At 49.5% G+C, this 14,662-nt stretch overlaps 1 protein-coding gene across 1 annotated transcript in view; it reads right to left on the bottom strand.

The window, feature by feature from the left end:
- Positions 1-14,662, bottom strand: part of RASGRP1 (RAS guanyl releasing protein 1) — an 84,745-nt gene that overhangs the window by 12,298 nt on the left and 57,785 nt on the right. Inside the window, exons 5-14 of the mRNA XM_037056104.1 lie at positions 14,217-14,348; positions 11,930-12,083; positions 8,681-8,854; positions 7,615-7,731; positions 5,127-5,402; positions 3,792-3,872; positions 2,408-2,512; positions 1,728-1,837; positions 878-1,022; positions 158-194 (exon numbers count right to left, since the gene is read on the bottom strand). Coding sequence (XP_036911999.1) covers positions 158-194; positions 878-1,022; positions 1,728-1,837; positions 2,408-2,512; positions 3,792-3,872; positions 5,127-5,402; positions 7,615-7,731; positions 8,681-8,854; positions 11,930-12,083; positions 14,217-14,348 — 1,331 coding nt within the window. The remainder of the gene's footprint in view (positions 1-157; positions 195-877; positions 1,023-1,727; positions 1,838-2,407; positions 2,513-3,791; positions 3,873-5,126; positions 5,403-7,614; positions 7,732-8,680; positions 8,855-11,929; positions 12,084-14,216; positions 14,349-14,662) is intronic.

Raw genomic sequence — 14,662 nt, 5'->3', positions numbered from 1 at the left:
CAGTCACTCTCCGGGGGCCTCTAGGGAAGCCCGTGTGAGGATGCGGCTGGGCTGAGACGTTGTGGACTGAACGGACAACTACCATGAGGAAACTGCGCTTTATCGGAGCACACCTGAGACCGGGGGCAGCGGCGCACTCGACGAAGCTGAGCCTTACCTTTGCATCGGTGGCCTTGTTTGATCACTCCCCAGAGCTGTGGGACGAGAGACAGAAGGCACCACACGTCATTCCTCTGCCTGGTAGCAGGCTAGGCCTTGGCGTCCACTCCTGATTTTCCCTCATTCTACTTTCCACCTCAGGTGGGAGGGAAACCTCATGTGCATTCTCTCTCCTGACCTTAAGTTGAAAATGGGAAGTTTGTGCCGCTCAGAGTCAAATGTTCTCAAGAAACTCGGGATATGAGCCAGGCCTCCACACCGGAAGCTGAATCATAGGACCAAGAGGCTTCTCGGGTCTCAAAATAAAGAACAGATCTCAAGAATCTGGGTTTGGGAGGAAACTGCTGACTGGGGTTAGGCACAGAGCCCAGATGACTTACTACAGGTAGTTTCTTTTGAAGTGGGCAGGGGTGAGAGTCTCTCTCATTTCTTTTTCCTATCACTTGGAATAGCATATGAATATTAACACTTAAAAAACCTATCCCAAATTTAACGTGTACTCAAGGCCTCATGTACCGGAGGGAGAGTAAGGAAGGAATGGGACAAGATGAGTGCAAGTGAAAGCCATGCATCTGTAGACTAGGTTGTTCTAGTGTTTGCTTGGGTTCAGCTGGGATGTGTTGGTAAAGGTTGAGCGGTGTGTGGCTGGCTTAGTCATGGTAACATGCCCTGTACTCCTCCCCAAGTTAAACCCCGAAGCACTCTAAGAACAACTTACAAATCCAGCACAGTTGTCACAGAAAGTAGGCTTCAGGTAGGTTGTCTCCTGGAAGTTGTGAGGAAAGCCCAGGCCCAGCTTGGAGTAGATTGAGCTGGCCCTCATGAAGTAGGCCGTGATCTCGTCCCTGCTGATGAGGCCTTCCCTGCCGGCCAATGACAAAGACGTGAGGAGGGGAGCAAGGGTGGCTTCTCACCTTAGAAACTCACCTTTTCATCCTTGACTGGTAGGTAGTACAGTATGTGTTCCTTCCATGAACTGCCTGCCCTCTTAAGAAGCATACATGAATAGCTTGTAATGAGTAGTCAAGACAGCATTACTCATTTTGATAGAGTTGTTCTTTTGCTAAAGTAGGTTTTCCCAACTAATGTAGCCACCATCTACAGGACTTGAAAAAGAAATGATGGAAATTGGTGGGGGGGGGGGGGCAGAGAAACACTTCATGCTGCAGTTTCTGACTTCAGACAGTACGTGGTACATAACTGGAACCCACCAACTGTGTGTTTGGTTTTACATAGGAAACCAAAGTAGAAATTGTGTAACCTTGCGAAAAGTAAATATGCACAGTATTAATAAATGCTAGTTTTTCATAATCTGTAAGGAGAAAACAAGAAGGAAGACCAAACTTTTTAAAGTTTATAGCTGACTGTTCCTAAACTGGCTTCATGGTCTCTTGTGGTCCCCACCGAATCCAGACAAGCATTCGTTGGTGCCTGCTCTCAGCTGTAGCATCTCAGCCCGACTCTTCAGTAAGTGGTCACAGCAGCAACACATTCAAGTTTACGAGTTCTTCTAGTCACACACCCATAAGTTGTTTTTACCAGAGGGCTCATGACCCAGTGGTCCTCACCTGTCTTTGTCCATCACACAGAAGGAAAATGGAAAACTCGCAGCGATTTTCTCAAATTCTTCCTGAGAAATGTATCCATCTTGGTCGTGATCATAGTTCTTGAAGACAGACTGTGAAAAAAGGAGTTTCTTTAGTGAATACCAAGGAGAAACCAGTCATTTCTCCCTTTCGTCAAAGGACAAAGGGGCTGGAGCGGCGGATAAAAGCCTGTGCTCAGCCTGAATGGAAGGCACCAGGAAAGGTGCCCTTTAGGCTGCTGCAAAGGTGTGTGGAGGGTGGCCAGGTGCTTCGCTCTGTTTGCTTATCAGTTGTGCCATCATCCCGGCTAGTGTTCTCCGCTGGTGTCCTTGCTCCCTGCACGGAGGGGCAGTCTCCCTCTGCTCAGCCCTTTCATTGCTCAACTCAGACTGCATCTTCTGTGAAGCTTTAAGCTGAAGATTCCCTTGCTTAATCCTCAACTACCACTTTCTGGCTCTTGGTTTTCTCTCATTACTCTGGAGTGAACCAGGACGAATGTAGAAATATGAACATATGGACCACCCCCTCAGCATACATGGCACGGGGAACCGAGTACCTTCGGAACTCTGTGCAGGCACAATACGAGAGGTGGCTTCTGGGTCTCCCACTGGGCCTCTCCGTCCCTCCCCTTGCTTTTGTCTGCGAAACACAGCTGTACTTACATCCACCATCCTCTGCACATGTTTGCTTATAGTCTTTGGGTCAGGTTTGGGAGATACTCCAGAGGCCCAGTCCACTACTACTGGTGGCTTTGAAGGTGTTAGTGGCTACAATGAAATAATTGGAGAAACCCCTGTGATTATAATGCAGTATAATCCACAGCTTCTTCCTTTCCCAGCACCCGATGGCTGCCACTGCCTGACTGCTGCAAACAGCGCCCAACGCTGCTGTGGCAAGGAGCAGAGAGCCCACGTAATTGAAATTCAAAACAATCCTCTTGACTAGCACAAGTGCTGCGTTTCACTGTTTATGAAATGCTCCTCACATACGTTATCTCCATCTGCAGAGAATTTAAAATTCTCAACCTGCATTTCAATTTCTTCTCCATGAAGCCTTTTGCCAAAGCTATCAACCAAGAGTAAAGTGGATCACTTAAGTTTCCTCTATTCTCTACTTACTAATTAATAAGTAGAGATATGGGTGAGGAAATAGCTAAAAGGCAGGAAGAAACATAAGGAAAACAATATGGGGCCCAGACAAACCACTCTTAAGTATTTAAGACAGCCTAAATTAAAATCTTTTCTGAAAATAGAAGGTACCCTTTCCATTGAAATGCTTTCTAACATTCTGAAAATGGAATCTATCAGATATTTTCAGTGAACACCTTTCATTACAATAGGAAGCTAGAACTTGAGCTTTTCTATAGAGACAATGAAGTTTAGCCACCTGAACAGGTAAGCTGAATTTCTTATGTGGGGCAACTCTCCCCTTGAGTACCACTTGTTTGGGGGCTGGGAAGCTTCCCAGGACACTGTGGGGAATTACTGGTCATTCAGAAGGAATGCTGGAATTATTAAACCTGCCTGTAGGAGAGGCAGGACCATATAACATGGGATGCGAGGACTATGCTGTTTGAGGGCTCTGCACAGGAGGTCACAGGACTTAGCCTGCTCTCTCTGACCCAGATGACTGCAGGATGATGGGGCTTTTCTATCTACCAAGCTGGAAATCCTCTGACGTTAGCTTCTGATAGTGTGCATTATTGCTTGCATTATCAGCAGTGAATCACAGAAGGGACACTGATGTGGGGCCACTTTATAACAGGGAGAGGTCACTCGGACCCACAACACTATCTCCCTTCTCTAATTTGCAAACCACTGACTGATGCCATCACTCACTCTGATGCTCTGATGGCGTTTAGTTATTTACCGTTCACACACCAGTCTTAGCCCTTCGAGACCGTAGGCTCTTTCCAGTCAGGAGCTGTTCCCAGAACAAGGTTGGGCACACAGTAGGAACACAACACTCCTAGGAAACTAACGTAAAGGCCCACCCCTTCAGATGAATGCATCCGTTACCTCCGAGAGTCTTAATGTGAAAACTTACTGGGGCTCTGTGGTTCCTTGGCTCCCGGGCGTAGGAAAGCTCGTAGATTTCATCCTCGGTGTAGTAGAGATCTAGGGACAACTGCGGGTCAAACAACAGCGTTAGCTGCTAGGAGGCTGCATTTCTTTCTTGTTCTTTGTCTCTGGTGGTTTACCCACCCAGGTTCTTAGAAGTTTTTTTTAATTAACGGTTTGGAGGGGTGAAGCAACTACTACTGTAATAGGACAAGCATTAGTTCTTTTCTGGTTAAAATGTTTTAGATTTTGGAGAAATCTCAAGATGCCTCATTTAAACTACAATTTAATTTGTAAGCCTCTACGTAGTTTAGGAGCTGAGTCGTCTGATTGCCCATACCACACTCGTTCTCCCCAAAGCAGACAGGTAGCCTGGAAGGGCAGTCCACATGGCCTGATAAGAGTAAAATTTGATTCTTGGACCAGAACCCAGTTTAAGTAACAGGCATTATTAAACAATAGCAAGAGTAGTAAATTCCACATGTATTAGAACCATAAAATTTTAGAGGAGAGAGGTCTTATAAACAACCTCGTTTTGAACCTGCAGTCCCTGGATGGGCTTCAGGAAGTCCGGAACGCAAAAGGATTGTTGTGCATATGGCTTATGTGTATTTTTCTGGGAAGAATGTTCACAGCTTTCACCATAGGATTTGTGATCCCCAAAAGTTAAGATTCTGTACATGTTTCTACAGATGATGATGTCTAAGGCCAAGACCAAGGTCACCTCGCCATTAGAGGAAGGGCTAGGATTAGATACCAGCTGGACTTAGAGTTCATGACCACAGTGGCACAGCTGGTGAACCTACAGAACCGCAGGTCCCGAAGGGATTCCTCTGATCTCCCCCTGCACCACTGCAAGTGTTCGCCCTTCCTTGGCTCAAATGCTTCCAGGAATAGGAATCCAAACAATGAATCTGTTTTCTTTTTTTCTTTTTAACTCATTGCCTTGCCTTTTCTGTGAGAACACACTGTCTCCATCTCTTACAAGCCTGTATCCTGATTTGCCCTCAGCTCCTGGAGAGCCCAGGACTGCTCTTGCAGGGAGAGGGAAACACTCCTCGGAGTCGGAAGGGCATACCGCTTAAGAGTACAGCTGCTGGGTCCTGCCTTCTGGGTGTGAGCCCAAGCTCTGCTGCTAAATAATGTCTCGTCTAGAAAATGATGTCTTTCTGCCTCTCTATTCCCATCCATAAAATGGAAATAACAGCAACTATTACTTCATAGTTTTTCTGAGGATTAATTGAGCTAATATTCGGTAAGGCGCAGAGTGTTGCCTGGCACACAGAAAGTGCTTCGTTATCATCTCCCGGGTGAGCCTCACCGTCAGCAGGTGCACCAGGTCCTTGTTGGCCTCCAAGGGCGGGGCCACCTCTTGCAGCTGGACCAGTTCGTTGATGTGATTGTAAAGAGCCAGCAGCTTGTGGACGTTCACCTTCCCATCCTCCAGATAGTTAGGCATGGCTTCATACAGGGAGATGAGGTCCTTGAGGTGCACCCCCAGGATGGGGATCTTGAAGTGGGTGCACTCCCCGTAGGCGCGCCGGTAGTTATCATAGTTTCTGCAGGAGGACAGCAGCTCGGTCATCTCACCCAGGACCTACAAAGAGAAGACGAGACCCGGCCACTGTTAACCCGCCAGGCAGGTTGCACTGTCTGCAATGGCCACCTCGTTTACTTCAGCCTCTGCCATGATCGCACCCCATCCCCAAATGTAAACTCTTTCAAATGTCACAGGGTATATTTACAAACATCGGTGTTCTTTCCCTGATTCTACTATGTAACTGGGAAATTTTAAATGAGGTCTCGTCATTTTTATGCTAAATTTTTTAAAAATAAGCACCTGATATAAGAATCATAAAGGCACAAGAGTATACAGTGACTAGTGTCTGCCTCTGATCTCTGCCCCAAGCCACGCAGCTCCCTTCCCTGGTGTCTTCTGAGCCCTTCTAGAGACATTACTTAACATTTGGAGTACGATACTAGCAGTGCTGACTGTATTACGGGCGTGGGGGGAAGCACGGAGAGCTCCCACAGTTGCTGGCATGTTTCAGCCTTCATGCCGCGCTCTGTGGGCCTCATTATCTTAATGATTCTCAAAATGGGCCCATGTCTAGGGAGCAGGTGACATTCCATTCACTGACTGAATGAAATCCTGAACTGGAGAGACAACACACCAGACCAATTCCCGGCAAAGGACACGTGGAGGACGGGGCATAGGCCACAGGGAGCTCTTCATCAGAGCTCAGCCCTGCACTGGCCCTGGAGGACGCATGGCTGCTCGCCAGCACCAAGAGGGAGCAGCCAGATCAGACGTTCCCTCCAAACAGGCAGCTCGGGGCAGCAAGCAGTTCACACAACCTCGTTCCCCACGTGTGATGACCGGCCTTCTCAGAAGCAAAGATAGGACGTAAGGACTGCCAGTGGTACTCCAACCCAAAATTACCATTTTAAACAGTGCTGGAAATTCATCAAACTGATGTACCACTTCCCCCTGCCCTCCCCCCTTCCCACCCTGGGAGGATCTTGGGGTTCTGGAGTTGGCCTCCCTCGGTTGCCCTGACCTGGCAAGACAGCAAACAGTGCAGGTGGCAGAAGTATGGAAGGTGCTCACAGATGAGAGATTGACACCAAAAAAGAATATATTTTGGCCCCTTTTGAAGGTGAAATAAACAACTGGGGTGATGCTTGCTTTGAAGTAGACAAGAGATTGGCTATGCAGACCCCCCCCCCCCAGCTGCAGCTGGAAGGCAAACAGCTGCAGACAAGGAAGCACTAGCGGGGGGGGGGGGGCAAGCTTGAGAGGAGCAAGCTATGTCTTACTAGGGAAGTGACAGGAAGGCACATTAATCTCTGTGACTGTTTCCTTCTGTCACCTCGGAGACAGGGGCAATCTGTCCAGTTATTCCACCTGGCCCCAGCAGAACTATTAGGGAGTTGTCAGGGGCCAGACCTCCAGGCGGGGGTAGGTCAGCATCCTCAGAGCTACCTGTGAGAGCAGGGTGGTTAATTAGAGACCCAAGAGGAGGCAGAACACCTGGGAAAAAACGATGGGAGAACGAGGCACGGATGTCTCTCCCTAAGAGGAGTCTGTGCCAGCCACCGGGGACTGGGGCTTGAGTTTAGGAAGGGAGCACTGGTCGTCTTAAACAAGATAAAGATGCTCAGAGCAGTCATTATACCATCCCTAGCTGCACTGGTATCTTCAGTGTATCATAGTGTCTTACATTTTTAACACCCTTATGTTACAAAGGATTAAAATAAATTCTGTAAAGTCTAACAAATAATGTAGGAAAATACTTAGGATGTTTAAGAAAAATGGCCCTCAGTGAAACACTGTTACAGAATGGCATGTGAAAAGCTCATTTCTAATTGCCTGGGGAAATCCAGCTACCCAGAATGTCATTCTCCAAGGGATCTGGAGAGCCAGGGTTTCAATGTGTCACTATACGCATACACTTGACATGCAAACCCAGCCACTGTTCCTTTCGGGAAGACATTTTGGAGCAAGGGAGTCAGTGTCAAAGACGGCTCCTGAATGGTCCGAGGCGTGGAAGCATTGGGGAGAGGCACACATTCTTCCAGCTGACCAGCAGGGACACGCACAGTGATACTGATTCAAGACTGAGTCACAGTCACTTTCAAATCTGTGATGTCCCCATCCTGCAGGGGTTTGCCTCCTTGGTATTTTTCCTGGTTGACGGGGTGGTGTGGTTTGCAAAAGCTTCCTGGGTCACCCGCTTAAGGAGGAAATGTTGATGTTTGTCTTAGGAATGCTGCTAAGAAGCTTCAGAAGAGACAGTAGCACTGACCTTATTGATTTCATGTGGGACGTGTGAACTTGTATCCTTGAGTCTGGAGATTGAGCTGTGACATAGGCCTCCTATCACAGCCATCAAAGTGTTGAAATTCTGTAGTTGGTGGAGCTTCTACGATACACAAAGCAGATAAGGACAGTCACTGAGCATGTCAGTGTGCAGCAGCTCAGAGGCTGCCCCAGTCTCTGTGCCGTCTTCCTTATATTGGTCAAACAGGAGCTATCCAGTGTTACAATTCCCTGTTCATTTCTTGCCTTAGGCGTAATCCCAGACCACTAGATCCCAAGTCTAGCAAGGCATCACATCTCCTTCCCTTTGTGTTGATGGCCTTTGGACCACCATCCAGGTCAGTGGTTTCGAAGAATCACCCCAAAATACTTGGTTAACACAAAGATTTCTGGACCCACCCTGACCTGTGTGGCTCAGTTGGTTGGGCATTGTCCTGCACATGCCTGGGTTAGGAGTTCAGTCCCTAGTCGGGGAGTATTTGGGAGGCAATCAATGGATGTTTCTCTTCCTCTCTTTCTCCCTTCCTCCCTCTCTCTCTAAAAATAAATAAAGATTTCTGCACCCAAGCCCAGGTAGTCTGATTGCTTGGATCTGGGGCTGAATTTCAGGATCTGTGCTTTTAATACACCTTTAGTTAATATCAGAGCAGGTAGTCTGTGCGCCAACTTTGAGAAACACTGGTCTAGACTATCTAGAACTAGAAAAATGTAAGATTAAGCATAATCTTACATATATCTTTTACACTGAGTCCAGCAGACTTTTATTTTTGAGGGCAAGGACTATCTTATTCCATTCAATGTCAGTGCCTATATAGGTCAGTAATTGGGAGAGAGAAGCTAGAATCTCTGGAAAATTTCAGGTATGGTTCATCGTACTGTGGGGCTTCAAATAGCATCGTTTCCATCAACATCATTTCATTATAACGTTGACGAGATGCCAGGACAGTTCAAGGCAACTAACCCCACTGTGGCTCAGGAAGGAAAGACTTGGCTTCGAGAAGAGGGGATAATTTACCTTGTAGCCCAGGCCACACTCTTGTTCCATCACTCACCTGAGCCACCTGGATGAACTTGATGAAGACCTCGGCTCGCAGCTGCGGGGTGGGGCGGCTGAGCACCATCAGCTGCACCCACTGCGAGATGCCGTTGCACAGGGCGATGGACCGCTCCATGGTGGGGTTCTCCTTCACGCAGCTGTTGACCAGGTAATTCTGGTAGTCAGAGAACTGGGGGGAAAGAGGCCCATCAGGACTGCTCAGCTGTTGACCAGGTAATTCTGGTAGTCAGAGAACTGGGGGGAAAGAGGCCCATCAGGACTGCTGCTCTGGTGTTGTGGGACACCCGAGGGCAGGTTGCCGCTGTTCAGTCGACGGCCTGGAACTGCTGTGGGACAGAGGAGCCCCTGGCCCTCCTCTCCTGGATGTCCTCTACTTAGCGGACAAAACGGCGGGCAGCAAATCTTCCTGATTTTACCGGCAGTGTGGACTCTACACCAAAACTCANCGGGGTGGGGCGGCTGAGCACCATCAGCTGCACCCACTGCGAGATGCCGTTGCACAGGGCGATGGACCGCTCCATGGTGGGGTTCTCCTTCACGCAGCTGTTGACCAGGTAATTCTGGTAGTCAGAGAACTGGGGGGAAAGAGGCCCATCAGGACTGCTGCTCTGGTGTTGTGGGACACCCGAGGGCAGGTTGCCACTGTTCAGTCGACGGCCTGGAACTGCTGTGGGACAGAGGAGGCCCTGGCCCTCCTCTCCTGGATGTCCTCTACTTAGCGGACAAAACGGCGGGCAGCAAATCTTCCTGATTTTACCGGCAGCGTGGTCTCTACACCAAAACTCATTAGGCATAAGTGGATGTGTACTGGTTAATCCAACACACTAGTCAATTCAAATATTGTGGTTGGGTAGATACTGGTACTTCTAAATTGTAAAGAATACAGAATAGAAGAAAAACCTCAGTACTAATCCCACCTCTCCCACTGAAGTTAGAGAGAAAAAGTGGCATTCACAAAAGATGACCGTTGTCTCTGCCCCACTGCATACTCTCCACACCCGTCCCCCGCCCTCTCCCCCACCCTCCTCCCCTCCCTCACTCGCCCCCCTGCTGTTTCCTTGAGAATGGGATAATAAAATCTGTTCTATCTAGCAGATGGAATTGTTACAAAGATCACACATAAGGTGTGAGACCACTTTAACTTTTGAAAGCGCTAAATAAGTGTGGGGTGATGCTAATAGGATAATTATTACCTTCTTGCTAAAACACACCTGTTTGAATTTACTTTGAACTTGAACAGAGGCCCAGTGAGCCGGGCACACAAAGCCTGGTTAGCTAGTTCTGTGACCATAGTTTCCCAGCTGGACAATAGCACTGACTCTGGTTGACAATTAAGCAGCATATGTGAAACTGGAAATGTCCCAGAAGGCCGCTGTGTGAGTGATGACTGTAGCTATTGTGTCCCTGTCCAAACAGCTCCTCTGCTCAGGTAAGACTCCCGGGAGGGAGGGGCAGTCTACCCAGCCCCGGAGCTCCTGTGGGAGTTTTGGTGCAAGCATTTCCAGCTCTTTGCTGCTGAACTCGCCCTTTGAAATCGGGTGTGACCGTGCAGCATAGCTTAGCAAGCAGCAGGTAAGTGGAAGTGCTGTGATTTTGGAGGGGGAGACATAAGAGCCACTGAATGTTTTGTCCCGTTGCCTTTTCCACGGCTGCAGAGAGTGTGGAAGTCGGTGTGAAGCTGAAACTCCCCCCATCCTGGTCCCTGAGCGACTGATGGGCTGATCTGCAGAGGCCCCTGCGGATGTGGTAGTGTGAGTGAGAGGTAAACGCTGGCTTTGTTAGGCCCCTGGAGTTGTGGGGGAGGGGTGGGGGCCATTCCTTCAGTCTGCATACTTTATCCTGCCCGACTAGTAACGACGAGAAAATCTCACAACCTAAATAATGTAAATGCCAATGAGGTGCTGCACTGGGATTACTCGTGGGTGGAAAACGATGAGTAGGACCAAAACTACTTCTTCGGAGACACACACAAAGCAAAAATCTTATTGGTTCTATGAGAAAATTCCCATGACTCATTCCAGTGAACTCATTTATAGATCCCTCCCACCATACGCACAACCTATTGAATTATTTTTAAAAGAATTAGCCCCATACTCTCACCACCCCCCCCCCCAAAGTATTACAATAAACAGAAAATATCAAGTGCCACTCAGCAGGGAGAAACATCCCTCCACTCCCATGTTGGAGGGAAAATCATTGTTTGGGAAAAGTGTTAAGAACTGTGTAGGAAGAACAAAACGTTTCCCAAAAGTATTTTTCTATGAGGGGACTATGCCTGCCATTCAAAAGAAAAGAAAGCTCCAACTGATGTTCTCTCTTGCAAACAGAACCCTGGCTTGCCGGCGGGGCAGCAGGGGCAGAGTCCCGGCTCCACGCCCATCGCTCTCTGCCGTGCTCTGAGGCATCAGCAGACACCCTGCGGCCCGACCCAGCACAGCTCAGATCGTCAGTGTGATAAATGGCTCCTGTCTGCGTCCCTCCCTGTGACAGGAAGGCACTGCCAAGTGGAAACTCCCCAGGCGGTGCCTCCCATCAGGGTCCTGTGGCCCTGGCCCGAGGGTGCCAGTGAGGGGAGTGTGGGGGCCAATGCAGATTGATGCTGGGAGACTGATTTCCACATGGGAGCTGGGGGCTTCCTGGCTGGCTGGCTGGCTGGGCAAACAGCTATGTAAAAAAAGACATTGGCATTATGGGAGAAAATATGAAATGACCTCTGGAACCTGGTTTGCAAGACTCCCTTCAAACAGCCGGGCTCAGTAAGCCAGTATTGACTGACCATGACAGGCACATGCTCCTGGCCCCAGCTCCTAATCCAAGAGGCTGTGTGACCTTGCCGTGCCGTCCTCTGGGCCTCCATTCCCCCACGGGGCGAAACAGGTCAGCACGCCGCCAGCAACTAGTCTCCTTTTAGAGCAAAGCTGAAGACGATTTTTCAGGATAGACAGGGGCTTTCAAAAGACAAAATCTCTGACAACTGAATGACCAGGGGTGTGGGTGTGTGTGTGAGTGCCCACTGTATTGTCACTTGAGTCAGGGGTGTCTGGGGGGGCATGGAAGATGGAGGGGAAGGGCGGCAACACCGCGTTTCAGAGCACACTGATTTCTCTGGGCTGTACAAAGTGTCGGGAAGGCCTACCAGCACGAGGGGGGCTCTGTGGTTAGGAGGCGAACAGGCTGTTGAATTTCTCTGCTTATGTTCAGACACACCCCAGGGAAGCTCTGCCCTGCCCCCCCAGGTACATACGGATATCCTCCGGAAGGACTTGAACTCAAGGTAGGTGAGGTGCTCCGACAGCTCTTCTGGTTCCAGATGGTCAAAGAGCAGGGAGACTTTCCGTTTCTTGCTGGTGTTTGATTTTATCCTTTGAGTAATTTTCCTGGACCAGTCACGGGCATTGCTTTTGTGGTTAAACATGAAAGAAAGAAGGTGGGGAAAAAGAATAAATCGAAATTGCCTTTGAGTGCAAGGCAATCCATTGGCGTTTCCCACGAGAACATACAGAGAACCATTAGCTAACTTTCCCTGGCCAAAACAATGCATTACCAGTTTCCCAAATCAATTTTTTTTCTATGGCGGCAGCTAGGAAGCCTTGCTGGTTTCCTATGAACCCCTTGAACACCCCACAGGAACTGGGTGAAAGGTGTTTACTTGAAGGTCAAGGGAAGGACAGAGTCTCAGGTCTTGGCCACAGTTTCCCGAGTTTGGTCCCGCTCCTTCCTCGAGCCCCTGGCAGGTGTGCTCTCTCTGCACCCACTGTGTGTCCCTCCACGCTTAGCAGGATGACAGAGGCTCTCCAAGCAGNTTAGCTAACTTTCCCTGGCCAAAACAATGCATTACCAGTTTCCCAAATCAATTTTTTTTCTATGGCGGCAGCTAGGAAGCCTTGCTGGTTTCCTATGAACCCCTTGAACACCCCACAGGAACTGGGTGAAAGGTGTTTACTTGAAGGTCAAGGGAAGGACAGAGTCTCAGGTCTTGGCCACAGTTTCCCGAGTTTGGTCCCGCTCCTTCCTCGAGCCCCTGGCAGGTGTGCTCTCTCTGCACCCACTGTGTGTCCCTCCACGCTCAGCAGGGTGACAGAGGCTCTCCAACTGTTTGGAAGTCTCAAGGCAGGAGGGTGTTTTCATGCCAGAACAGCACAGAGAGCCACGGGAGAAGTCATGCCGCAGGGAATTGTGTAGGAGCACATGGGTGCTCGGGGCAGACTACGGCACTGCCTTCATGTCCGCAGCTGGTGCAGCCGATGTCCCCAAGGAAGCCTAGCCGACCCTCGGGTGCCCCCCAACCACCATTTTCTTATAACCACCCCATGCATTTCTGATGTAGTTTCAGTTTCCTACACTAAAGCAGCAAAGAGAAGCAGCCGTTTTGAGAGGGAGCAGGTTACAAATCTGTTTCCCAAACAAGGTTGGCGAGAACCTTGTCTCTTGCCAGAACAGTTCTGTGGTCAAGTGAGTTTGGGAAATGCTACAAATTCTGGACCAATGAGTAGATTACAGAGTCTGAGATGCATTGCAGATTTGCAAATTTGACGTATCTGGTCAGGCAATATCCTGCTGGCTGATTCCTAAAGCACGGGCTGGGGGGAACACTGGCGAGGAAAGTTGCCCAGGGTGTGTTGGGACGAGGGGCTTTGGGCTTGAGAACGGTCCTGGGGTCTAGGTTCTGCAGCTTTAAAATGAGGAAATTCTTTCTTTTATCTTTCAAGTTGTATTATTCTAAGCAGAGAGGTACAGAGAATCCATACCTCTGAGAAGCTGATAAATGGATTCGTTTGCAGCTGTGACCTGTGTGACACAGTGCACTGAGGGGCCCCAGAGCACAGCTTCTGCTCCGCCGCGACCCAGGCGGGTCCCGCAGCCTCGCTGAGCCTCAGTTCCCAGAATGTCGGGTGAAGTGGTCTCTAGAGTTTGTTTCAGTTCTAGAATTCTACACCCTAGGGGTCTGCACTGTCCCAAAATAACGTGGCCGCATTGTGAAAACCTTGGCAACGTGGGTGCCCTCCTCTCCCAAATGAAGGCAGGCGCTCATTCTCCAGAGCGAACCAATCTTATAAATAGGAAATCCAAGGAACAGGGGGAAATGTTCCTGAAATCTCTCCCAGCTCCTGAAGTCTAAGTGCCTTTCACAGAATCCAACGTGTCATACGCCCTCTGCCCAACACACTGTCCCTTCCCCATTTTCAGGTCCTCCTGGACTTAGCTGGCGAGAGGCCCGGGTTTAGTCACTGCAATTTCAGTTTCTCATGATCTGGATACATTTTAGTCAGTATCTGGTAATCCAATTTCTTTTTGACTGGGTCTTACATCTTCTCTGCTGTGAACATTAGTCACCCGCAGCTTTAGCACCAGGGGGCTTCTCTGTTCACTTGTTAAATGTCAAGCTTTCCACTTGGGCAAAGTGACTTGCACCTGCCCATCGGAGGGGCGTGGCCTCCCTGCGGAGCCGCAGCCGGCAGCCCGCTGAGCAGGCTGGGCTATGTCGAGGGAGGGAGGAGGTTCCCACGCCTCCCCAAAACCTTGACACTCACATTTGAGTTGTGTCGATCAGGCGGCAGTGCAGCTCCTCCCCCTTTGCTTTCACCAGTTCCTGAAACTCCTCCACAGTGTTTGTCAAGCTGGCATCCGTCTTAAACATGACCCAGAACTCGGTTATCCAATACCTGCAAGGTGGGAGTTAAACAACAATCCCAAACCAGAGGCCAGGGCTCCCACTTCGGTGGGTTCTTCCCACAAACGGGCCTGAGAAAAAGGCTGGTCTGCCCTTCTGTGTTCCTGGGAACACGGAGTACACGTTCTATGTAGAGACTATAAGGAGCCGGGGAGAGGGAAGAAGACCACTGGCAACAGCCCTCCGCCCCATCTATACATTAAATGCCTCCATAGGATAAGGTGCACCCTGGTCACAGGAGCCGGGCTGGGGTGCGGCCAGATGTGTCGGAGACAGTCCTACACTAGACAGCTGCAAGCCAACCCG

Source organism: Sturnira hondurensis, unplaced genomic scaffold, assembly GCF_014824575.4.
Source record: "Sturnira hondurensis isolate 20B ecotype Veracruz unplaced genomic scaffold, ASM1482457v3 Scaffold0008782, whole genome shotgun sequence".
Lineage (NCBI taxonomy): Eukaryota > Metazoa > Chordata > Mammalia > Chiroptera > Phyllostomidae > Sturnira > Sturnira hondurensis.
Note: the sequence above shows the minus strand (reverse complement) of the source record. Positions and strands in the feature narration are given on the sequence as shown.